General features: G+C 50.9%; 4 protein-coding genes across 8 annotated transcripts; 2 read left to right on the plus strand and 2 right to left on the minus strand.

Moving 5' to 3' along the window:
* Nucleotides 1-90: 90 nt before the first annotated feature.
* On the minus strand, nt 91-9,090 carry YIPF1 (Yip1 domain family member 1). 3 transcript variants are annotated; one of them, XM_064146883.1, is made up of 9 exons: nt 9,051-9,090; nt 6,212-6,345; nt 5,491-5,571; nt 5,295-5,382; nt 5,034-5,150; nt 3,195-3,361; nt 2,494-2,676; nt 1,588-1,679; nt 91-338 (listed from the first exon to the last, which is right to left on the minus strand). In XM_064146883.1, exons 1-8 carry the CDS (start codon nt 9,073-9,075, stop codon nt 1,593-1,595), a joined length of 882 nt encoding a protein of 293 aa, XP_064002953.1. In that variant the 5' UTR covers nt 9,076-9,090; the 3' UTR covers nt 91-338; nt 1,588-1,592. The 3 variants fall into 3 exon arrangements, with proteins under 3 accessions (XP_064002953.1, XP_064002951.1, XP_064002952.1); XM_064146881.1 differs by lacking the exon at nt 9,051-9,090 and adding an exon at nt 7,026-7,337 and having other exon boundaries at nt 6,212-6,375; XM_064146882.1 differs by lacking the exon at nt 9,051-9,090 and adding an exon at nt 7,026-7,336.
* A 19-nt stretch (nt 9,091-9,109) lies between these two features.
* DIO1 (iodothyronine deiodinase 1) lies at nt 9,110-12,663 on the plus strand. Its single transcript, XM_064146884.1, has 4 exons — nt 9,110-9,440; nt 10,861-11,004; nt 11,526-11,725; nt 12,162-12,663. Exons 1-4 carry the CDS (start codon nt 9,110-9,112, stop codon nt 12,225-12,227), a joined length of 741 nt encoding a protein of 246 aa, XP_064002954.1. The 3' UTR covers nt 12,228-12,663.
* Nucleotides 12,664-14,369: 1,706 nt separating this feature from the next.
* IFT25 (intraflagellar transport 25) lies at nt 14,370-17,907 on the minus strand. 2 transcript variants are annotated; one of them, XM_064146889.1, is made up of 5 exons: nt 17,495-17,907; nt 16,997-17,100; nt 15,641-15,709; nt 15,050-15,093; nt 14,370-14,584 (listed from the first exon to the last, which is right to left on the minus strand). In XM_064146889.1, the coding sequence occupies exons 1-5, from the start codon at nt 17,590-17,592 to the stop codon at nt 14,477-14,479; spliced, it is 423 nt and encodes a 140-aa protein (XP_064002959.1). In that variant the 5' UTR covers nt 17,593-17,907; the 3' UTR covers nt 14,370-14,476. The 2 variants fall into 2 exon arrangements, with proteins under 2 accessions (XP_064002959.1, XP_064002958.1); XM_064146888.1 differs by having other exon boundaries at nt 16,997-17,103; nt 17,495-17,906.
* A 5-nt stretch (nt 17,908-17,912) lies between these two features.
* Nucleotides 17,913-24,526, plus strand: LRRC42 (leucine rich repeat containing 42). 2 transcript variants are annotated; one of them, XM_064146886.1, is made up of 9 exons: nt 17,924-18,001; nt 18,148-18,248; nt 18,824-19,311; nt 20,363-20,494; nt 21,937-22,055; nt 23,179-23,267; nt 23,353-23,466; nt 23,614-23,698; nt 24,066-24,526. In XM_064146886.1, exons 3-9 carry the CDS (start codon nt 18,839-18,841, stop codon nt 24,320-24,322), a joined length of 1,269 nt encoding a protein of 422 aa, XP_064002956.1. In that variant the 5' UTR covers nt 17,924-18,001; nt 18,148-18,248; nt 18,824-18,838; the 3' UTR covers nt 24,323-24,526. The 2 variants fall into 2 exon arrangements, with proteins under 2 accessions (XP_064002957.1, XP_064002956.1); XM_064146887.1 differs by lacking the exon at nt 18,148-18,248 and having other exon boundaries at nt 17,913-18,001.
* Nucleotides 24,527-24,777: the final 251 nt, after the last annotated feature.

A 24,777-nucleotide genomic window follows, 5' to 3' on the forward strand; every position in this document is an offset into this window, starting at 1 on the left:
CGCCTCTGCCCCACCTTCGCGCCTCTTACCGGACCCTCTCAGCCGCTGGGGAGGAAGAGCGAGAGGTTGCTCATGCACGAAATGCAAATCTCACACTGCCTTCAGGACACTTTATTCGATGGCAAAATAGTGTAAGGAGCATGGCAAAGTTGAAGTAACTGCTGCGAAGGGAGCGGGAGCAGCTGTTGACTCCTCGCAGAGCCGCACCGCCTCCAGCGGGCAGGGCGAGGGCAGCACGGCCTCCCTTCCACAAGTAACATCTGCTCTTGCCCTGGTCTTCAGTGCAAAAATAATGCCAAATAGCATAACTGCACAGAGGGATAGATGGGCACTGGGATCTGAAAGAGACAAATGAACTCCCATGAGTGTTACAGCTCCTCATCAGCAGACACAACGAAGCATTTATTTCTACCTAAACACTAGAACTCATTACTACCATGCTGGATCTTAATAGGCAGCTGGCATGAGAAACTGGTTTTGCAGGAGAAAAGCCTCTAAAACTGATCTGCATGATTATCATAGAATCAACCAGGTTGGAGGAGACCTCCAAGACCATCCAGTCACAATCACTTTTTAGGATCACTTTTGCTAGGCACATTTGGCTATTATGTTTCAGGGTGTTTTTAATCTATTACAGCTTCTGGTTAGCAAATACTCTGATTTTCACATACAGGCTTGTGACTGGTGTACTTTTAGATCAGATCCTAGGAAGAAGCTCTTCAGCAGGAGAGGGGTGAGACTCTGGAATAGGTTGCCAAGGGAGACTGTGGCTGCTTCCTCCCTGTGGGTGTTGAAGGCCAGGCTGGATGAGGCCTTAAGCAGCCGAGTCTAGTTGAGAGGTGTCCCTGCTCATGGTAGGGAGGTTAGAGTAGATGAGCTCTGAGGTCCTTGGGAACCTGAGCCATTCCAGGACTCTACTTTCAGTGACCTGGCCTCTGCGTGGCCATTAGCCTTTTCTTGGACCTGCTCCCTGCTTCCTCTCTCCAGCACAATTCACGTGTCAGCTGCTGCTGGCAGCACTCCCAATACCAGGAAGCAGATCCTCCAACCATCCCACACAAGGAATGTGGTTGGTCCATAGGAATGGTGCAGGCTCTGAGGCAGCCCAGCTTAGAGACTACACAGATGTCCCACACACAGAGCTGGTGCTGTGAAACACATTATCACAAATATCATGGGGGAAAAATCAATTTAATATTAAAAAGAAAGGAAAATAGGGGTGTAGTAGTTGATTATTTAAGTTTTATGTGTGCAGTACAAATTCTAACACTCTTGGACTTCTGTAAATAACTGAGGAGAAAAAGCATCTTGGAAATGACCTTTGGGACTGAGTAGATTATTTACATGTGTATTTTGTCACCAAGAGCAAACCACAAAGAAAAGGATAATGCAACACCTTTGTTCCTCAATCTTTCATGGGTTTATGGCCACACTTAAAACTGGGAAAGAAGGTAATAAATGAGATTTTTATATAAGCACCATGTGCCAAAATTGATCTGTTGAATCCTTTTCCACTCAACCACAGCAATGGGGACAGACTTCAGGGTCTCTGTGGTATTCAGAGGAGGGAACAGCTTGGGTTCTTACCTTATTTACTGACTTTTTGTTATTACTGTTCCATTTTGAGCAGGGCTAGTAGGTGCAGGGACATCCACTTCAGGAGCATCAAAAAAGTATGCCTAGATTATTCCAGAGAAGCAGCAGCTTTAGAGTGAAACAAACAGTCCTGCCCCATCCTAGCTCCTTCTTCCCATGCCCACTGTTCACAAGGCACAAGCACAGCAGTGAAAGGGCAAATTTGGATCTTTTCTGGGTTTACCAGATTAGAAATGATGCTCTAAGTGTGCTTTTAAATGTAACAGCAGCTAGGGTCTTTGAGAAAGACCCATGCTGGAAGAGACTGGACTGCAGGTATTCGTTTGACTCTGCTGTTTCTACTCATGACCACTGTCAGTGACAGAAGCCCCACTACAGTCAGCTGCACATCTGCTAACACAAGAGATGGGTTTTGCTTCCACCTCCCTGCATGCTAAGCTATGGGAAACCAAATCTATCTTCTGCCTACTCTCAAGGCTGGGAAGGACCAGAACTGAAGCCTGGATGACATCACTACCTACTGCAAACAAAGACAACTTAAACACTCCTCATTTTGTATTTCTGTAGCATTAAAGCCTTCTGTTTTCCTAATGCTGAGATCTGACTAAGTTCTAGCAGGTTTACATTTTCATACCCAAAACTCATAATCACACGCTAGATATGGGACTAACTGGAATAAGCTGTGAGTGGATACAGTAAACACTTTGCTGCTCCTGTGCTGACTCAAGACTGCTTTGTGAGTGACTCTGTGCTATTTGTTACCGTGTTGCCAGCTCTGTCAAAGGCAGACTGGCATCAATTTTTTCTATGTTTGAAGTAACTGGAACTTTTACTTTGAAGGTTTTCCAGTATGATTTCTTTCTAAGAGGTGAGAGAAAAGGCAAGGAGGGGTCTTACCAAGCAGCCCACAGACAGCAGGGCATGCAGCAGAACAATAGTCCCCACAGTGACCAGCGCAACCCTCCGGTTGTCATCTCGGACAGCAGGCCAAAAGGTCATCACCAAAACAGAGCCCGAGAGGCAAAGGGAGAATATCATCAGCACCCAGCGCACCACTTCTTGTGGAATGATCCACAAAATCTGTGAAAGGGAGTAAAACCATCCTTAAAGAGACTGGGAAACAAGCACTCCATTTCCCACATTTGTTTCCTCACCCCAAGCCCATTTGTGCCCCAATTAACTCATGCCTTATCTGTCCATTGTCCGAGGACAGATTAACAGCAGCAGCAGAGGTGACATGAGCATGTCCCCTCAGCTACAGCTCTCCCCAGTGCCTGCTCCTCAGAGTGACCCGGCACGATCCCTGCCAGGGAAGCTCGTCCTTGGAGCCATCCCACACATGACTGCCTGGACCTCAAGGACATGATTCCTGAAGCTGGCTTGCCAGCAGCACCCTTGTCTGCATTTGCAGCCCCTGGGGAGATGTCCCCGGGCTTTTCTAGGATCGCCAGAGGCCTTTACACCAGGCAAGTCAAGCAAGAGGAGCAAACGATTTGCCCAGCCCAACTTGCGACTAATACCAACAAGCAGGCAGTTGCCGAAGCCAGCAGCCTTTCCCAGGGTGTGCACTCAGGCTGCACTCTGCAGGCCACACCTACCGCGGTGGGAATGTAGATGAAGAGGGAGTAGCCATACACACAGACGATCTCCAGGAACGAGTAGGAGACAATGTTCATAACTTTGCTGTTCCTCCACATCAGGAATCCCCAGAGAGCAAGGGGGACAAGCCAAGCGTACGCATAGATTGTCGTGGCTGCTATGGACACTACGGAAATGGGACAGAAGGTCTAACACTCAGCTTGGAATGCCAGCCAGAAGCCAACACGTAGAAGCACTCAGCCACTACTCTGCCAGAACTCCAAGCTAGTTTAAAGGTAAAGGTGCCAGAAATTATCCTCATGGTATCTTTCAGTTTACTGCTTCTACCTGTGTGCAAATGCTCTTGGTTTCAACGCGAGAGGAAGAGCCACAAAGAACAACTTAGCTAAAAACATAAATTTCACCACTAACAGCTACTGAAAAATAAGAACAAAGTGCAGGTGTGCTGAAAAACCTGCAAGGAAGCACAGGCATGAGGTCAAATCTGAAACCAATCAAGTGACTGGATTCACAAGTGACAGTGCTCCTCTGAGTAGGCTTTGGAGACAAAGCAAGGACAGCAGGCTGCTTCATACTACAGGACAGGTGTAGATGACTGGCTCCTCACTCTGGCCTCTCTGGAGGATCTATCAGCTGAGCATCTTTTGCTTATTTTTTTTGTTTGCCAGAAGGCAACAGCACCTTGGGCCACAACCCCAAGCGGCACTACAGGCTTGGGGCAAAGGGGCTAGAGAGCTGCCTAGCAGAAAGGGACCTGGGGGGTTGTAATTGACAAGCAACTCAGTATGAGCCAGCAGTGTGCCCAGGTGGCACAAAAAGCCAAAAGTATCCTGGCTGGGATTAGAAAATGCTCTGGCCAGCAGGAGCAGGGAGGGGATTGTCCCCTTGGACTCGGCTCTGCTGAGGCCACAGCTCAAGTGTTGTTTTCGGTTTTGGGCACTTCACTACAAGAAAGAGGTAGAGGTGCTGGAGCCAGTGCAGAGGAGGGCAGGGAAGCTGGGGGAGGGCCTGGAGAATAAATCTGATGAGGAGAGACTGAGGGAGCTGGGGATGGTTAATGTGAAACAGAGGATGCTGAGGGCAGAGCTCATGGCTATCTGCAGCTACCTGAAGGGACATTGTGGAGAGGCTGCTGCTGGGCTCTGCTCCACAGCTAAACAGTGACAGAACAAGAGACAATGGCCTCAAGCTGCCACTGGGTAGGTTTAGACTGGATATTAGGAAACATTATTTTCCCTACCAAGAGTGGTCAGGCATTGGAATGTGCTGCCCAGGGAGGTGGTGGAGTTACCAGCCCTGGGTGTGTTTAAAGGTTGTCTGAATGGGGTGCTTGGGGATATGGTTTAGGGTGACCTTACAGGGTAAGGGTCTCAGTTGGACTTGGCAATCCTGAGGGGCTTTGCCAACCTGAATGCTTCTGTGATAACTTACAAAACCCAGTGGGTGTTGAGAGTAATACTTGAAGTAATTTTCTGTCTGGGGCCTGCAGGCTCCCAGGAGGCCATGGATCTAAAAAGGCACCCACAAAAGCACCACAGTGGCCACTGCTTGGCTTTCACACTCTGCCCAAGGAGACATTCACTAAGGCTAGAGAAATAACTGCTCCAATTACACCTGCTTGCTCTACTAAAAGCCTGTAACTACTTCATGCTCTGGAGGAGCAGAGCTCTGCCAATTAGAGCCCACTGTCTAAGAAGTTAGAGAGAGCAACCCCTCAAAAGACTGAAAAGTCTAAGCCAGGACCTGTTTTTACATTATTTCATTAGCTCACTGAAAAAAGCACCAGAGCAAAACCCTACACACACAGAGGCTCAGGACTGCAAGGACTACTTACAAACCTTTTCTGAACTCGGGCACATAGTGGTATGTTGGTTTGCCCAGGTGGATGAAGAAATTGGAGAGATTGCCACTAACAGCAATGGTAAAGACAAGCGTGGCACATATCCAAAAGGGACCTTAAAAGGAAACAAACAAGTTCAGTAACAACTCCTCTGCCCTCTTGGGTTTGTTGTTTTCTTTTTTTTAAGGCTAGGAAGTAAAATGAAATAAACACTTGAAGCTTCTAGCGCAGAAGAGAACTCCTCACACCTTATACGTACCGTAAAGGTCAGGATTGCTGCGGATATACAGCCTTACAAAATTCTTCCCTGGCACTGGGAAAACAGAGCCTTTGATTCTGTCCAGGACCTGAGAAAACACACAGATTTGTCTGAGTGGAAGTGCAAAAAGTAAAAAAACAGTGTCTGGCCAAGGCAGAGCTCAGCCAATAGCTCTGCTCTGAAGTGAAGTCCTAACCTGGTATGTGTCCACATCGAAGAATGTCTGGTAGTAGTCAAACGTCCAGAAAGGGGCACTTTTCTTCTGTCCTGCAAGCAACTGCACAGTGGGAAAGGCACCATGGAAAAGGTTACAAGCATGCAATTTCTGCATTATTAGTTCATTTACACAAGAGTTAAGCAATTTCTGTATCTGGAGAGGAAACAAACCTAACTGTGTGGTGCTCACTACACACTATTTAACATTTCCCTTTCCCTGTCTAATATCTATTAGAAGTAGCTCATCTCTTCTCTCAGGCTGAATATTGGCTTGGAGTTCTAATGAGCAGCCTGACACCACCTTCCATCACATCACTGATGGCTGCATTCACTGAACCATTTGGCCAAGCCCTGGCCCTTCAAAGTTTCTTAGTCTCCTGTCAGAGTCACCAACCCCGCAGCAGAACCAAGCACGGTGTTGAGTTTTCAGCTGCTGCTGCAGTCGTCTCTAGGAATGTTTGCTTAGCTTAACCCACCACTATTTCAGTGCAGTTTGCTAGGCTGCAAAACACAACAGCTGAAGGGCCAAAAACCAATTGCTTCTGCCAGCTCTGCTAATGAGACAGTAACCTGTGACAGAGAGGCAGCAGAGTTTTAAGTCACTCAGCATAGATGCCTGGTGTCCTGTGGAAATTCTTCGCTGCTGCCAGCACCACGTGTACGTGCGCCAACGGAGGCAGTGTGGGTGTTAAGCACCTTACCTCTGTTTTATCCGAGTCACTGGTCCCCAGCAACTCATCATCCTCTTCTCTCCCTGACTCCTGCAGGTGGCTGTGCTGGTTCTTGGGGATTTCAACTGGCTCATCGATGCTTATTGTGGTAGCATCAGGATTTGCTGCAAGCAAATTAGCTGCATCGTCAAATTCTGCAAATAAGTACATTGCAAGATAGGCTGTGGTCCAGCTGCCAACAGTTCTGTTCTCACGGCTCAAAACGTACATTAAGACCCCTACACTGCCCAAGAAAAGGTAACTCGCTAGCTCAGGCACATCAAGTATGATCTGGTTTGTAAACCTCGAGAAGCCACAGCTGAAGCTGAACATTCCTTTTTCATCAAGTGTGAAGCTTCTTTCCTGCTCACCTGCAAGCACTTACACCAGCACCACTGAGTCTGCCTTTCCATCCTCTGATCAGCAGGGGGAAGCTGCCTCTCAGAAGGGTATGCAGAAACGGGTAATTCTGGTTTTCTCCAGGAATTACTGTTTTCAGACTTGAATTTACGTACTGAAAAGTAATAAAGTCTGGAAGCACAGCCCATTCCCAGCTACACTCTGCCTGCTTGCAGCATTCTTTTTCCACCACAGGGGATTTCAGTCAGTACTGGTTACGTGTTTAGTTCGCCAGTGGGGAAATTCCACCTCCGGAAACCGAGGCTATTCCTTAAACTACCTGCACAAGTTCAAGGAAGCAGCTACGTGGAAAAAGCCCAGAAATACTTGCAAGGCTCCACGCACCTGACGGCTCCGTCAGCTGGGCCCCAAGCCCCAGAACTACCCCCACGACGTCCGCCTTTACCTTGAAATTTCAGGTCATCCGCAGCCGCCATTCATCCGCCTGGTCGAGAGGCAGGTCCCCAGGGCCCCGACCCTCCCGGAAGAGCAGCGCAGCCGAACCCGCAGACACCGCGCCGATCGCCGCCTCTTCCCCTTGGGCCAGCCCCCCTGCCGCTGCTCCCGCCCGTCTCTGCCACCTCACGTCCCTCGGGCCGCCCCTTCGCCCCGCCAGAGAGGCGGCTCCGCGCTCCGGACCGAGAGCCGCAGCTCCGAGCTCCGCCGCCCAACCGCTCCCGGCAGCAGCCGTTCCGCCCCCTTAAAGGGCAGCAGGCGCCGCGACAGCCAACCGGCAGCTCCGCCGCGACAGCCAACCGGCAGCTCCGCCGCTCCCCATCCCCAGCGGCGCCCAGCACACGCACCGGCCAGGCGCCGCACGCCGGCCAATCAGCGGCCAGGAAGCGGGTCTTCTTCCGGCCCCGCCCCCTTAAAGAGCCCGCGGCCAGCCAGAGGCCAGCGGCTGCTCGCACCGGAGACCGGAGCGCCGCGCGGCCGCCGTCACCGCAACGGGGCACCGGCCCTGCCCTTGTAATGTTACACACACGTGGAGCTGCTGAAGGGGCTGGGCCCCAAGTCCTGTAAGAAAACGGCACTCAGCATCACATCTACATACTTAAATACTTCCAAGGATGGCGACTCCACTTCTGAGTGGCCTGTGTCAGGGCCTGACGACCCTTCGGGTGAAGAGTTTTTTTCCCAATATCCAGCCTAAATCATTCCTGGCACAACTTGAGGTCATTTGCCACTGTCCTGTCAGTCGTTACTAACAGAGTCCAGCATCCCCCTCACTCGTCCGATCTCCCTGCAGGGTGTTGTAGAGAGCTTAGTCTGCAGTTCGGACAGAGCATCCTGATTTACCTCCTCTCATTAGTAAAATGCCTACTTGTGAATAAACATTATCACTCTACAATTGGCACTAAAAACCTGTCTGTCCATGACTGTCATTAATGCCTTTCACAGAACTACCCAGGTTGGAATAGACCTCTAGGATCAGAGTCCAACTTATCACCTAACTTTTCTAATTAATTAAACTATAGCACCAAGTGCCTCGTCCAACCTCCTTTTAAACACCTCCAGGGATGGGCACTCCACCACCTCCCCTGGCAGCCCATTCCAGTGCCAATCATTCCTGCTGTGAAAACTTCCTGCTAACATCCAGCCTAGATCTGCCCTGGCACAGTTTGAGCCTGGGTCCCCTTCTTCTGGTGCTGGCTGCCTGGCAGCAGAGCCCAACCCCACCTGGCTACAGCCTCCCTGCAGGTAGCTGCAGGCAGCAATGAGCTCTGCCCTGAGCCTCCTCTGCTGCAGGCTGCACACCCGAAGCTCCCTCAGCCTCTCCTCACAGGGCTGTGCTCCAGGCCCCTCACCAGCCTTGCTGCCCTTCTCCAAACACCTTCCAGCACCTCAGCATCTCTCTTGATTTGAGGAGCCAGAACTGGACACAGCACTCAAGGTGTGGTCTGACCAGTGCTGAGCACAGGGGCAGAAGGACTTAACTGGTCCTGCTGGGCACACTGCTCCTGATCCAAACCAGGATGCCATTGGCCTTCTTGGCCACCTGGGCACACTGCTGGCTCATGTTGAGTCACCTGTTGACCAGCACCCTCAGGTCCCTCTCTGCCTGGCTGCTCTCAGCCACTCTGGCCCCAGCCTGCAGCAATGCATGGGGTTGCTGTGGCCAAAGAGCAGAACCCTGCTCTTGGCCTTGTTAAAACCCTTGGCACTGGACTGTACCCATCTGTGCAGCCTGCCCAGGTCCCTCTGCAGAGCCCTCCTGCCCTCTAACCAATCCACACTTGCTCCCAGCTTGGTGTGGTCTGCAAGCTCACTGATGCTGGAGTGAGTAGGTGCCTGGAAAGCAAGCAGTGCAGATGGAGCTGGTGAGGCTGACAGGCTCCTCCTTGCTCAGGCAGAAAGGTGAGGGAACGCAAGGCAAGGCAAAAATTCAACCAAACACGTGGTAATGTTTCCTCCTCCTTTAGCCTCCTACCTTTGCCCCTGCCGTTGTGCTGCATTCCCACCAGAAGCAGTCAGACCTCCTCCACCACCATGTCTGGCACCGGGGTATTCCTGCAAAAACTCCTCATTCTTCTGCAGGTTACTGCCAGTGTTGTTGTGGGCAAAACACTGCTGATACTGTTCCCCAACACCATGAAAAGATACATCCTAAAACAGGGTGAAAAGAGCAGAATGAACCAGAACCCAAAGTTCAGCTACGAAAACTGGGGCCCAACCTTTTTCAGCTTCAAATATTTGCTCTTTGTGCTGAAGGTGAAGTGGAAGAGGCTGGAGGATGAAGCCTATGAGGGAAATCCTGCTCCCAACACGCCAGTGGTGACTTTAAGGGGGGAAGTTTGTCACCTCTTAGATTTCATGCAAGGTGAGTAAATCAGCTGTGTGGCTGGGTTTGGTTTGCTGAGATGAGAAATGAGAAGGGGCTGCTGAGGGAATGGGGACAAGCCGCCAGCAGGGGAGGGCATGGCATGGCAGAGCAGGCTCACAGCCGGCCCCATTTGATGGGAAAGACACAGCACATTCTGGCTTCCCCTTGATTGCCAAAACCAACCTGTGCCTATCATTCTGGCTACAGTAACTCTTCCCACTAATAAACTTGGGAATCTCTGACAAAAGCTGGCTCTGCCTGGAAATACCTCTTCACTGAAAGCCAAGGTGACTTTAGGGAGACGAGAGCCAGCATCAGAGCCGTGTGCAGTGATTCCAGAGTGCAGGCTGTCACTCGCTCCCTGTACGTACAGAACATCCCTCCCGAGCTCCCTTCAGCAGCCTCAAGCCTAGGGAGCACGCAGTGAATTCTCAGAGTGACTAGAAATGAAGCAGGAAGGGAAAAAAAGCAGCTGCTTTGTACTTCGTCCACTGCCTCCCACTGAGATCACTGTAGGAGGCAGAATTAATCATTAAGCTGCAGTACTCCCCACCCCCATGTGAGGGATTTGGTATTTCTCCAGCTCTGCTCTCCTAGTTACATTTATATAGAAAATAGGATGCAAATCTGGCACAGAGAAACGTGAGATCTACAGGAAAGTCCCCCCTTACTAGATCCTTTGGGATGTGGACCTGTTTGCAGCAGGTTTTGAAGTTAAGCCCAGACAGAAGGAAGATCCTGAACAAATTTCAAGTAGTTTAGCATAACCAGAGATTGAAAGAGATGCTTTAAAGTCCTGCAGGCTCTCTTAAATGGAGGCCTTGCAAACAGATGCTAACACCTGGGGGCACATCCTGTGCTGGTTTGTAAGCAACTGCATAGACACTTTTGCCAGGGGCTTGTGTAACACTAGTTTGATAAATAGTACATAGCCAGAGCTCTCTTTGGAGAGGAAATTGCAGGAACACACTGAAAGCCTGAGCTGCATGGCCTCTTTTTCACACTGACCACCCACAGCTCCTTCAGTTGCTCCTCATCACATTTATTCTCCAGGCCCTCCCCAGCTTCATTGCCCTCTGCACCTCCACATCCCTCTTGTACTGAGGTGCCCAGAACTGAACACAACACTCGAGGTGAGGCCTCAGCAGAGCCAAGTCCAAGGGGACAGTCCCCTCCTTGCTCCTGCATTTCTCATCCCAGCCAAGATGCCATTGGCTTTCTTTGCCACCTGGGCACACTGCTGGCTCAATTCAGCACCTGTCCATTACAGCCCCCAGATCCCTTCCTGCCAGGCAGCTCTCCAGCCACACTGCCCCAAGCCTATAGTATTGCTTGGGTTGTTGTGACTCGATTAATTTACTTCTGTTCTTCCTCCCATCTCTGATTTAAGCACAAACTGTCCTTTCTTTCCTCCCAGATAACAGACCTTTAATCCTGAATTTTGGAAGTTGCACCTGACCTTCATTTATGTTCAAATTTGATGAGTTCAACAAGCTCATCAAAGATTTCGGCTCCACAGCAGACTTCCTTATCATCTACATTGAAGAAGCTCATGCAGAAGGTACAGTAGAGACATTCCAGTGATGCCTACCAAAACCTCAGGCACATATCATTACATTCAGGAAGGAAAGTATCTTGGGAAGAGAGGGCACTGCAAAGGGGAAAGAAATCTGCCTCAAACCAGAGCTCATCAGATCTGGGCAGCAGTTTGTGCCCCTAATTCATTAACTCACACATCTGACCCTACAAAACCGTACTGAAAAATCCCTGGAAGAACCAGAATCACAGAATCCTAGAATGGCTCAGGTTGGAAGGGACAGCAGAGATCACCTACTCCAGACTCCCCAGCATGGGCAGGGACACCTCCCAACTAGAGTCAGCTGCTCGAGGCCACATGCAACCTGGCCTTGAACTCCCCCAGGGAGGAGACACGGACAGCCTCCCTGAGCAGCCTATTCCAGAGTCCCAGCAGGAACTGCAGTATTCTCTTAAGATGGTCTGGGGATATGACACACACTATAGATCTGCACCCTTAATGCCTGTTCAACATGTTCCTTGCTGAAAGCTCCTTACTTGTTTCAGATGGATGGGCTTTCAAAAACAACATTGTCATCAAAAACCACAGAAGCCTGGAAGACCGAAAAGCTGCAGCACAGCTTCTGCAGAGAAACAATCCTTTGTGTCCAGTGGTTCTAGACACGATGGAAAACCTCAGCAGCTCAAAATACGCCGCACTGCCAGAACGGCTCTACCTGCTTCAAGGAGGGAAGGTCATCTACAAGGTAAACCTGAATCGTGAACAGTGAGCACAACACAGAGGGGTTTGTCTTTCAGAACAACTTCAGACTGCTTGCACGTAACAAGTCAGCATTTCCTTACTCTTCTCACGGTTCACTCTCAGCCGTGGAGAGAAATGGACCTGCAGTAAAACAAGTCAGGGCCTTCACTGTGTGCCTATCCGAGGTACACCTCAGCCTTGCTCTAATATTCATCCTCTGCCTCGCTAGGAAACCTGGAGCTGTGAGATCCAGGAACGCTTTCCAGCTCCAGGATGCAGAAGTTGTCCCTGTCCCAGCTACACAGCAGGGTGCAAGCTGTGTACACACCATCTCCTCTCGTGCAAAGGAAATCCAGGCACACCTGCCCACACTGCTGTACACTACAGGACCTCTGCTCTGTCTGCTTGAGCCTCACTCTGTCGTACCATTGCCTTTGCAGGGAGGAGTGGGGCCTTGGAACTACCACCCTCAGGAAATACGTGCTATCCTGGAAAAACTGAACTAGAGGAAGAAATGCACTCTGGAGCCAAGACTATCTGGATAAAAAAGCTCAGTGACTTAACTTTTCATAGGCACAACTGTAGGAGGGAAGAAAAAACAAACAATCAAGAATTCAAAAGTAACAGCAGAGACAAGCGGAGAAAGAATAGTGCAGGTGTATCTCAAGAGCACCTGTAATGGGGTCATTTCTGTCATCTGCAAAAGCCAGCTGGCACACAAAGCAGCCAATTTCACACCATTAGGATTCTCTTCCACACAGACAATGTTCCTAACTTCTCCCTTTGACTGAAGAAGGCCTCTGAGCAGGACAATCTCTACCAACATTTGTTTCTATTAATATTTGTTATGACAGTCACAGCCTAAAGCACAGAGGGCTGTGACTTGATTTGAGACTGTATTTATAGAAACAAGGGATTGATCTGCAACTATTAAAAATCTATCAGAACACCTCAGATGGCTTCAGGTTATTTCCCTCCCCATCCTGCCTCTCTCCCCACTGGGCTATTTCCAAGCATTAGTAAATCATAGAAACAGTCAGGGCTGGAAGGGACCACAAGGATCATCCAGTGCCAACCCCCCTGCCATGGGCAGGGACACCTCACACTAGATCAAGCTGTCCAGAGCCTCATCCAGCCTGGCCTTAAACACCTCCAGGGATGGGTCATGTTTATATTCATCCTACTGACCTTGAGCAGCTTGAGAAAGTTACTAATTCAAGGAGTCTTGAAGGACCTGCTTGACAGCAGAAGTAACAGCTCCCACGTAAGCATTTCACACTTCTCTCCTTTCTTATTTAAATCCAAGTGTAAGGGAAGCATTTTAGAGTTCCAATTCCCATATTGAGGAAGTTTGATATAACCATACTGGTGGAGATGGACTTATGTTCAAGCGCCCTAAGGTAGCAGGCTAGGTTATGGAGCTGGAATGCCTTTACTACAGTTAACCAGAGTACTGCACCCCACACGTGGGCTCCAGGAGCTTGCAGATCATATCCAACCTTAATGGTTCTCTTCTAGTTACAGATCACAGAATCACTAAGGCTGGACAACACTTTTTAAGGTCATCCAGTCCAGATATAACACAGCTACCATGACTGCTAAACCCTGTCCTGAAGCACCACAGCTACAGCTTCCTGAACACCTTCAGGCATGGTAACTCCAACACCTCCCTGGGCAGCCTCTGCCAACCCCTCACCACTCTCTCACTGAAGAAGTTTCTCCTGATGTCCGGTCTAAACCTCCCCTGGTACAACTCAAACCCCTTTCCTCTTGTCCTGTTGCTGGTTGCTTGGGAGAAGAGACCAACACCAGCCTCACTCCAGACTCCTCTCAGGTGGCTGTAGAGATCGAAGGTCTCTGTTCAGCCTTCTCCAGACTAAACACCCTCATCTCTCTCAGTCTCTCCTCATATGATGCTCTCCAGACTCCTCACCAGCCTTGTTGCTCTTCTCTGGACACTCTCCAGCACCTCAAAGTCTTTCCTATCCTGTGGTGCCCAGAACAGAACTCAAGCTGTGGCCTCACCAGGGCTGAGCACAGAGGCACCACTGCTGCCCTACTCCTGCCGGCCACACTGGTTTTGATCCAGGCCAGGATGTCTTTGGCCTTCTTGGCCACCTGGGCACACTGATGGCTCCTGTTCAGATGTCCACCAGCACCCCCAGACCCTTTTCCACCAGGCTGCTTTCCAGCCACTCTGCCCCAAGCCTGCAGCATTGCTTGGGGTTGTGGCCAAAGCACAGGACCTGGCACTTGGCCTTGTTAAACCTCATCCCATTGACTGAACCTGTCCAGATCTCTCTGCAGAGCCTTCCTGCCCTTGAGCAGCTCAGCACTGCTGCTCAATTCAGTGTCATCTGCAAACGTGCTGCTGGTGCCCTCCATCCCCTCATCCAAATCATTAATAAAGAGATTAAACAAAACTGGCCCAAACACTAAGCCCTAGGGACACCACTTGTGACTGACAACCAGATGGATTTAACTCCCTTCATCACAACTCTCTGGGCCCATCCATCCAGATGTCCCTACTCACTGAAGAGGTTGAACAAGATGACCTTTCAGAGTCTGTTCCATCCCAGTGCACTCTGCAATTCACTCTGTGCTTCTGTTCCACACATTAAACCAGTGGGGAATACATAGCACATCCACACCTTCCAAAATCACTTTAATATAAGCTCTTCATAATAAATATTCTCTGTAACTTCCTTACATTAGAAAACAAACAAACCAAAAACCATCCAAGCTGAAGGTGGGTTTAAGTGTCTCTTGCCATGCCCTCTGCCATCACCCGGTGCACTGACACAAAATGATCAAAGCCAGATTTGATGATGAAACGCAAGTAAGTGGCTTGGAAATCAGGAAGCTGCAGAAGGAAAAGAACAGTTACTGCATCCTCTCTAGCAACACAACCACCAGTTACTGCATCCTCCACAGCAACACAGCTACCAAACAACATTTGCAGAGGTTTGCTAAACAGATGGGTCTAGGTATTTATTTGCCTGCTCAAATCAGACACCAATCAAGCTCTTGTGATACACCTAGCCAGCTTCAGAGATCCTTTAGATGACAGGAGATTTAAACAAATCCCTTCCCTCCCAAATACTGCAGCCTTATCAGTCTTTCATGCAGCTAGGAGCAGCAGGCAGGTGGAACTTCGTATCATCAGCCACTGGGCAATTTCACACTGTGATCTACAAATCCCTGTACCTAACATCAACTTGGCTCTAAGGTTAAAAAATGACAGGTTTCAATTTCTCATGGCTCCTCTCCAGTTAGCCCAGACACCCCATTTCATGAACCACTACTGATGTGCACTGTAAATACTCACTGGAAATTCTTCCATTTGAAGCTGTCCTTCTGTGTGTTGCAAATCTAGAAAATACATTGTAAAGCAAACCATGAAGAACCATGTGCAATGCCATGAAAAGTTTTCACTGGACCTCAGAGTGGGAGAGTTTAGCAGCCATGAACTTATGACTGCATGCAGCCACGGGTTTTAGTTTTGCAAAGTGGTTTAAGAGAATAAGTACTTTTTTGCAGGATCTCAGTGTATGCAAACCCCACTCGTCAGATTGCTTCCTGAATTGTCACCCAAGAGGCACTAAAAACAAACAAACAAATCCCCAACCAACCAATCCATGCAGAAATGGCACTTCATTATATTATGTCAGCCTGGTTTTAATTTGTGGAAGGTAAAAGCAAGGGCACAAATAGTGCTTTCAGCTCTTACATAGCATTTTCTATCTTCAAAGTGGACCAGCACTTGATTTAAATGTGGCCATTACGTTAATGTCTAATAAAAGACTCTTCAAGCCACACTTGATCACCCAACAGACAGACATGAGGTTAAAATGCCTCCCTGAAAAAGATCCACTATTATTCTCACAAACTTTCTGCTGCTCTGGATGCAGAGTCTTACCTTTTTCAATGCACTGCTCAAAATCTACTGGGTCTCTAGACACGCTTCTTTCGATCCGTAAGGTCCGCACTAAAATATGGACATTTAAAATAGCACAATTAAAGAGTAGAGTTCTGTTATTTATTGATACATTTGCATTATATCTTTATTGATCATAGTTATTCCATCACTTTTCATCTACAAAGCCCTTTAAAAGCATTAACTAGCCCATTCTTTCTGTAACTCCTAGGGCAGGACTGTCACACACCCACCACCCTCATGCTCCCGGTTGGACTAACAATGACAAGCTTCCACAGTCAGGCTCTTGTCTCCATGCTCTCACTTAGTAACAATCCCTTCTGCCTTAGAATTCCTCATTTCCTTTACATTATGTAATAGGAAACACAAAGTAAGACTGAGCTAGTTCTGTTCTGTCCTACAAAAATAGGAAAATCAATAAATAATTAAAAGTCTGAATACTGCAATCCTGCCCATTCAACTAGAGCAGCCACTGCTGTGCAACAGAACAGTGAGTTACAAGCTCAGTGCAAGGTGGTGTAAGAAGAAAGTGCAGGTGGGGGGTAGATTTCCCATCTTTTTCTGATTGATCTATGAAAACCTTTGGATGCTGGAAGACAGACACATGCAGCTTGTGATGAATTCAGCTTTGTGTGTCTGTGACAAGAAACTGCCTCCAGAATGTGACACTAGTGTGGGAATTTACAGATAGGCACAGGCATACAGAGTCACAGAGTCACCGAGGCTGGAAAAGCCCTCCGAGATCCCAACACCACCACAGCAGCTAAACCAGGCCACCAACTGCCATACCCAACCTTTTCTTAAACACCTCCAGGGATGGCGACTCCACCACCTTCCTGAGCAGCCCCTTCCTGTGCCTAATCACCTTTCCATGAGGAAGTGCTTCCTGATATCCAACCTAAACCTTCCCTGCTGCAGCTTCAGGACATGCCCTCCTGTCCTGTCACTGCTTGCCTGGGAGCAGAGCCTGACCCCCACCTGACTACAGCTTCCCTTCAGGTAGCTGTACAGAGTGATAAGGTCCCCTCTAAGCCTCCTCTTCTCCAGGCTGAGCACCCCCAGCTCCCTCAGCCTCTCCTCCTAAGACTCTCCCACCAGCCTTGTCGCTCTCCTCTGGCTCTGCTCCAGCACCTCAGCATCTCTCTTGCAGCGAGGGGCCCAGAGCTGCACACAGCGCTCGAGGTGAGGCCTCACCAGTGCCAGAACGGGGGCAGGACTGCATCCTCAGTCCACACTATGCCCGACACAGGCCAAGAGGCCACTGGCCCCCTGTGCCAGCCGGCTACAGCTTCCCGTCAGCACGGTACATGCTCTAGGCCACAGTACACGAAGCCTTACCCAGGTAACACTGGATTGCCACTTTGCTGATGGTGACACACTCAGGAAAGCCGACAATGAACTCCTGGGGGTACATGCCTGTCGTTGTCCAAAACGTGCCTGAACTTCTGTGGAAAGAACAGGACAAATCACTCACCTGCGGCCTTCCAGCTACAACCATCTTAAAAGACACTTATCAGCGCCAAACCGAGCCAGAAAACGCCGCCTGGGCCTTTGGTTCTGGGGGTGTTTTAAGCAAGCCCCTGACACTGGTGACGCCCTGCAGATACAAATGCTCAGCGCCCAGCCCCAGGCAGGACCACGGCAAGATCCGCCCACGGTGGGTGGCCGGGAAACAAACGAACAGAGAGTTAACTATGTGCCAACGCGAGTGGGGCGGCGAAGGCCTGGCCCCAGCGGCGGCAGGCGACTGCGATCTCCAGCGACAGCGGTGGCCCCGGAGGTGCCGCTCCCGCCGGCACCCGCGCCCCGCTCCCGGCCCCTCGGCGCCTCTCTCACCCGTCCACCACGTTCTCGGCAGGGTGCTGCCCGTCGCTGGAGGTGGCTAGGACGAGGGCAGCCCCCGAGGAGCTGAGGCACCAGTCAGTGGCCCTCATCGCAGCGCGGCGGCCGCCAACGGAGAGACGAGGAGGGGAAGGCCGAGCCCGCCGCTACCAGGCAACGGCGGCACGGCCAATGGCTCCGCCCGCCCGCGGGAACCGCACTATGCCGTGCGGCGTCCTGGGGAACCTCAGCCTGAGCGCGGGGCGGCCGGAGCCCCTCGCAGCCCCGCTGCCTCCTTCCCGGCCGCTGCCGTAGCCTGCCAAGGGCCCCACGCCTCGGCCCCCAGCGCGGGAGGCCACAAGCGGACCCCGGCACACACTGCCACTCCTGGGCGCCCCGTTCCCGGCGTGCCCCGCGCCCACCCGCCGCTGCCCGGTGCCTGCCGCCCGCGGGCGCTGCGGGGTGGGCGGCCGGAGCGGCGAGGCGCGGCCCGGCGCGCCGGGGCGGCCCCTGGCGGGGCAGGTAGGTGGGGACCGGGCCGGTGGTCCTAGCGGGGCACGAGCAGCGGGCGCTCGCTTTATGCCCCAGGCCTGCTCTCCGGGGCGGGGACCCCTCCCCGTGCGCCCTCGGGGCTGCGCTCGGTCGTGCCGCGCTCACTTCCCGGGCAGAGCCTGAGCCCCTCTCCTGCCCCCGGAGAACTGAAGCTGGTTTCCCCGGTCCCTCTCCTGTCGGATGGTGCCGATCTCTCACCGCTGCCACTCTCCCTCAGGTAGAGCCCGATCCCCCGGAGCCCTGAGCCCCTCACGACCCCATTCCTCCCTAAATCGTGCTGCCATGGCAGGGTCTGCGCCCTCCTGCCCCACCGCAAGACTCCTGCTCCCCTGGCACCGGCCGGTCTAGGCAGGGGAAGGGGCGCCGGGAGCCTGTCCATGCTGCCGGGGAGCGAGGCTCTCCGGGAGGCTCCATCGGCCATTCGCCCTCTGCTCGTTCCCCGTGCCAGCAGCAGGGCCAGGCCAAGCAGCGGGGGCACTTCCCAGGCAGCAGCCCCAGGTCTCCTGCTTCCCGTGCCTGTGCCGGCCCCGGATCCTGCCCCGGGCCTCCCCTGGGCACGCGGCACGGAGCGGCGGGGCCCCGCCGGGGCTCAGGCCCTTCAGCCGGCCCGCCCCGGGTGCGGTCCTCCCTCGGCTGGCGTTCGGTGTCGCACGGCACACGCCCCTGTGCCACGCAGCCTGCCCCTTCCTCGGGCTGCGGGTGGCGCTGAGCAGAGCTGCCAGGTTTGGGGTCTTCCCGGAGTGGTGCTTTCCTCAGGGGTGTTGTTTGCTTGTCTGTGGTTTGCCTTTGCAGAACGGGACGAGGGGAATGTCTGACTGCCTCCACTCAGAAAGCCATGTGGATCCTGGGCCAATATATGTCCGTGAAAATGGGAAGCTGCATTTGGTAAATCAGGCTGCAGGCAGCATACAGAATGTCGCTCCCAAAGCGACGCCCTTCAGGCTGTTTTCCAGAGGGTTTTCCGTGGAGCTGTGTATGAACAGGGAGGACGACAGGGCGAGGAGGCAGAGGACTGATCATTTCATCTTCACCTACACAAGGGAGGGCAACCTCCGCTACTCGGCCAAGTCTCTCTTCAGCCTGGCGCTGGGTTACATTTCTGACAATGTTGATCGCATTGACTCCTTGATTGGGTTCCCAGAGCAGATTGCTGAAAAGCTCTTTTCAGCGGCAGAAGCAAGACAAAAGTTCACAGAACCAGTGACAGGACTGAGAGCTCTGCAGAAGTTTACCGAAGCCTACGGCAGTTTGGTGCTGTGCTCCCTGTGCTTGCGGGATAGGTGAGTCAGTTCGGTAACAAATGCCACCATCACCTCTCATGCTTTTTGCTAGCACACTTGAAGATTCCCTTGAATTGTTTCCACTCTCTTGAGTTTGTGACAAGACCTAATTTTAATGCAGTGATGTGAGTCTTCTCTCACTCTTCTATTTGTCCTGTCCTTTCCTACAAGGGTGGCTGCTGGTTTCATACTGAGATGCTAACCGTAACACAAGTGACAGACTACACCTCTGTTAACTGAACGGGTTTTATGTGAAGGATTAAACTTAAAACTAGTTTTTAACAATAAGAGTCAGCTCTTCTGTGTGTTCAGTGCCTTCTAGGGTATGTCAGGGGATGCTTTTGTAATTGCTGTTCATAAGCACTTCAGCGTAGTTGGCTGACTGTAACAGATAAACCCTTGCAAACTCTCTGGGCCTGTTTATCGTTTCATTTGGGGGGCTCAGAAGAAGATACAGTCTTGAGGGTAAGTTACAGGCTTGAAATTCAGGTAGGCTTTCTCTTAGGTTACTGTGTCTCCCATCCTTATATTGAATGTGCTTTAAGGAGATTCTGATTAGTCCAGCACCAGTTTTCCATGTCCTCAGTGTCTGTGTTGTGTTTAACTGAAAAGGCAGTCTTGCCAAGCTTCAAACTGGATGATGTTCCTAAAGCCTTGTGCCTGGTCTTTCCTAGTAATATAATCAATCCAGCTTCTGTTTGTACACTTGAAACAGAAGGATGGATTCCCAGTTTAAAATCAAAGTACAGGCACGTTGGTCAGAAATGCCAGGCATCTTCTGAGAGCAGTAAGAGTGTAGTAAACTGCAGCATGGTGTTGTACCTTTCTGAAATAACACTCGTAGAGAGGTCCCTAACTGCAGTGTCTGCAAGCTGAGGTCTTGACGGTTAGCCTCACCTTTGCAGCTGCACGTAACAAGGGAGCTGGCCAGTCCCTCTCAGCTTCCACAGATGAAACAGCTACATCATGCCTGTGACAGCTGAGGACAGAGGTGCTGCCTTGTGTGCCTGACTGGTGTCATTCAATCTGTTCTCCTTTCCCCTCTTTGCAGGTACTTGGTTGTCTCTGACAAGCTACAGGAAATTAAGTCTTTCCGGGAGCTGACATGTTTGGATCTCTCCTGCTGTAAACTTGGAGATGAACATGAGCTGCTGGAACACCTCACCAAAGAGGCTCTGTCTAGGTACCCATTTCTGACCAGAAACAATGCTGCTTTTTTCCGCCCTGCCGTTGACAGAATCAGCCTCTGACTTTCCTTTAAAGTTTCACAGGCACCAGTGTGTAAGCTTGGAGATCTTGGTTGTTGCTAAAAGCCCATTGCTGAGTTAACCAAGTATGAAATGTGTTGTACACAAAGCAGGTGATCCAGAGCACATACTGGATCATGCAAGGCCCTGGAAAGGAGCAGGATCATTTACTGCCTCACATTTCTAAATCAACTTCTTATCATCCCCACTGCCCACATGAAAACTACATCTTCAGTATCTGGAACAGCCTTACACTCTTATTTCCTTTCAGAGGGACCTTTTTCAGCCACATTTTTAACCAAACCAGTGTTCCAGATGCAGAGTGCTGCAAGGTTGAATTATTATTTTCCTGGAAATGTTCATGAAGCAATTCTGTAACTGTTTGATACAGAAGATTTAAAGTACAGTATTTTGGAAATCAGTAGGCAGGGTTGGGCCAATTCATAGAGTCACAGAATGGCTCAGGTCAGGAGGGACCTCAGAGATCATCTCCTCCAACCTGTCCACCATGGGCAGGGACAGCTTTCAGCTACACTCAGCTGTTCAAGGTTTCATCCAACCTGGCCTTGAACATCCCCAGGGAGGAGGCAGCCACAACCTCCCTGAGCAGCTTGTGCCAGAGTCTCACCACTCTGCTACTGAAGAACTTCTTCCTCAGCTGCAGTCTAACCCTGCTCTGCCTCAGCTCCAAACCATTCCCTCTTGTGCTGTCTCTCGACACCCTGAGGAAAAGTCCTTCTGCAGCCTTCCTGCAGGATCCCTTCAGCTGTTGGCAGGCAACTCTGACATCCCCTGGAGCCTTCTCTTCTGCAGGCTGCACACCTCCAGCTCCCTCAGCCTGTGCTCACAGCAGAGCTGCTCCAGCCTAATTAGAGTATTCCGTTACTGTAGAGTTGGTACATTCTGCATCAAGGTTTGGTTTAGTTTCCCTCTTTTGCTCACTGTGTTACACCACCTCCCTGCTGACTTAAAGTCCTCACTGTGTCTCTTACCAAATTTGTCCTCGCCCATTTTGCCAAGCAGTTTCATCTTTTTAGTTCTGAGTGGATTTCAGGCTGACAGCCTTGGTTCAGAGAGCTTCAGTGTATAAAAGCCCTCGCTGCCTGTCAGCAAAGTCCTGTGGCTCTAGGCCTGGTTTGTCACTGGAGCTCTGCAAGTGGCTGGTCACAGAAATGCTCCTGTTGAACTAGCAGAGGCAGCACAAATATTTGTTAGTCTTTCTAAGGTAGGCTTCTTCCCTGCTACCTTTCACTAACTAGAACAAAGCAGACTGAAGCGTTGATAGAGGAGCCCTCAGCCCTCCCAACAGCTCTAGGCCATTCTGCAGAGCTGTTTAAAATGGTGACCCTGACCTGTGTGTCTGTACCTCTGCTGCCAGTGTGAAGCGGCTTCTCCTGAAGGACACCTCGCTGTCGGACGCAGGCCTGCGCAGGATGACCGCACCGGTCCGAGTGCTCAAGAGGGGGCTGGAGAACCTTCTGATACTGGACTTGTCTTGTGAGTACTTCATGGCTGAGTACCAGAGGCAACCTGTGACCTTTCTGATAAAGAGTTTACCCTTCTAAATACTGAAGGAATACAACTGATGTGGGGACAGGCTGAGAGAGGTGGGATTATCCAGTCTGGAGAAGAGAAGGCTCCAAGGAGACCTTCTTGTGGCCTTCCAGTATCTGAAGTGGGCTACAGGAAAGCTGGAGAGGGACATTTTAGGGTGACAGAACTGAGGGGAATGGAGCAAAACTAGAAGTGGGGAGATTCAGACTGGATGCTAGGAACAAGTTCTTCAGCATGAGGATGTTGAGAGACTGGAACAGGTTGCCCAGGGAGGTGGGTGGAAGCCTCATCCCTGGAGGTGTTTAAGGCCAGGCTGGATGTGGCTCTGAGCATACTGTGTGAGGTGTCCTTGCCCATGGTGGGGCAGTTGGAAGGGACCTGAAAGATCATCTGGTTCCAGCCCTGACAGTTCTGTGATTCCTGTGGGCCAAGTACTCACCCTCAAATTTCACCAGCAACTTTCCAGGAGGCACAGGTCATACCTGAAGTCTCTGCCTTGTTGCTTACATTCAGATGTATAACATTCTGAGAACTGGTACTGTAAAAACTTGTACTTTGATCATTACAGGAATCACAGAATGGTAGGGTTGGAAGGGGCCTCCAGAGAGCATCAAGTCCAACCCCCCTGCCAAAGCAGGATCACCTAAAGCAGGCTGAATTGGGAGGTTGGTCTGAACCGCCGAAGGAGGTTGGTCTCCTTAGTATCTGGGGATAGAATGAGAGGAAATGGCCTCAAGTTGCACCAGGGTAGGTTTAGGTTGGAGATAAGGAAAAAAAAATCTTTCTTGAAGAGTGGTCAGGCATTGGAACAGGCTGCCCAGGGAAGTGGTGGAGTGACCATCCCTAGACATGTCCATGGCACCTGGGGACATGGTTGAATGGCTATGGTGGTCTCAGGCTGAAGGTTGGAAGAAGTCCCCTTTGGCTCACTTTCAACACATAAAGCATATTGCAGAAAAAGGCTACCCCTGCCTTGTTCCAGTGGTAACTTTTGGAACCAATATTTTCCTGGCCCTCTGACCATCTTTCTCCTCAGCCTGCAATTTAACTTCACTTGACCTTACAGGTAACCCTAAAATCACTGATGGGGGAATTGGATACCTTCTTTCTTTCAAGAATCTGAATTGTTTGGACATCACTGGGACAGGTCTGAAGGTAAAAATGCTTCTGTCTGTGTTTAGTGGGCAAGGGCAGTAACAAGCAGCTGTTCCCCTGAGGGCCTGCTTTGCCTTGTCTCCAGGACACGGATGCCGTCGCTCAGCGGCTCCGAACGCGGATCGGCCTGGTTCGCTCCCAGATGCCTCTGAAAGAGTTTGATCACAGCACCTGCAGAACAGAGGGATGGGCAGAGCAGGTAGGGGGCTGGAGGCTGGTTTGCTCTCCTCCAGAAACTGTCCTTAGGGACTACTGAATCACCAGGGAAGAAAGGGGGCGGGACAGAGCGTTGCTTCTGTCCATTCCACAAGAGTCATTTTAATCTCTTGAACCCCTCTTGTTCCAGACTGTTCTGCAGTGGGAGCAGGCAGCTGTGGAAGCCACCAAGCCACCGGACAACTGGAGGTCCAGCACAGCAGCCCTGCGCTTCTGTACGTAGCCACATGGGACACCACACCGTTTATTCTCTTCAAACAAGTATGCAAACATCCCCTGTAGCAGAGTGCCAGCAGCACCTCAGGTGTGCAGTTTAAGCCGTCTGTGTAACTGCCTTTCAGGTGTTCAAACTGTTGGCTAGCTCTAAACCACAGCCTGAAGGCGTGTGCAGGCTACCCTCTCATTACTGAGTTTTCTCCTGCAAACTCCCAGTCCAAAGTAGAAATGTTCTCTTTCCCTATGCACAGTTCAGCAGGGCTGGCTGGCTGGCTTGGCCAAAACAATTTACAACACAAGGATGTATTTCACCGCATGATCCTGGTTTTACCAAAGCCTAACCTCACTTTCCCTCCCCCCCTTTAGATGGCAAGACACACAGAACAGAGGAAGCAGTCAAATGCAGACCGGTGGAAGCAGATGCAAAAGCTTCTGGAAACTTGCAGTTTTATAAGGAGAAAGTTCAGAACTGCCACGTCCCTTTGAAAAAGGAGGTTGCAGGCAGCCATGAATTAAGGAACCATAAAAAAAGAGCTTTGGCTGAACCAGAGGCGGAAAGGACTTCCAAACAGAAACATCTGTGCCTCACAGTAGAGGACTGGGATCTGTTAAATGCCTACTGAGTCAGGAAGAAGCAGACCTCCTGTTTGTTGTTTTCTGGCTGATGGCAGCCATTGAGAGGGAGGAGAGCAGAGCTACGGCTGCGATGTGCCTGTGGGTTAGGCTGTGCCTGGGGAGGGGCAGAGCCAAGGAGAAGGCTGAGGATACTGCTGTGTATTTTCCATGCCTAATGATTTTCTCAAATAAAGCTGTTGTGGTCATCCTTGGCTCATCCTCTGGCACGGATCATTCACAGGAAGAGATGGCACTCTCCCTCCTCTCTTGCCTCCTGAAGGGTGGAAGACTGATCGCTGTAGCTCATCTGAAAGGAAGCTGCATAGTGCTAGTCGAGAGCCCTGGGACTTCAGTAGTGCTGGTAGAACTTAAACCTTAGCCTGTAGGCAGCGGAGCTCTGACAAAGGCAGGAAGCCAAGAGGGTAAGCACAGGCCCCAGGGGAGGGAGGCAGAGAGGCAGTAA

The sequence above is a fragment of the Pogoniulus pusillus genome, chromosome 8, assembly GCF_015220805.1.
Source record: "Pogoniulus pusillus isolate bPogPus1 chromosome 8, bPogPus1.pri, whole genome shotgun sequence".
Taxonomy (NCBI): domain Eukaryota; kingdom Metazoa; phylum Chordata; class Aves; order Piciformes; family Lybiidae; genus Pogoniulus; species Pogoniulus pusillus.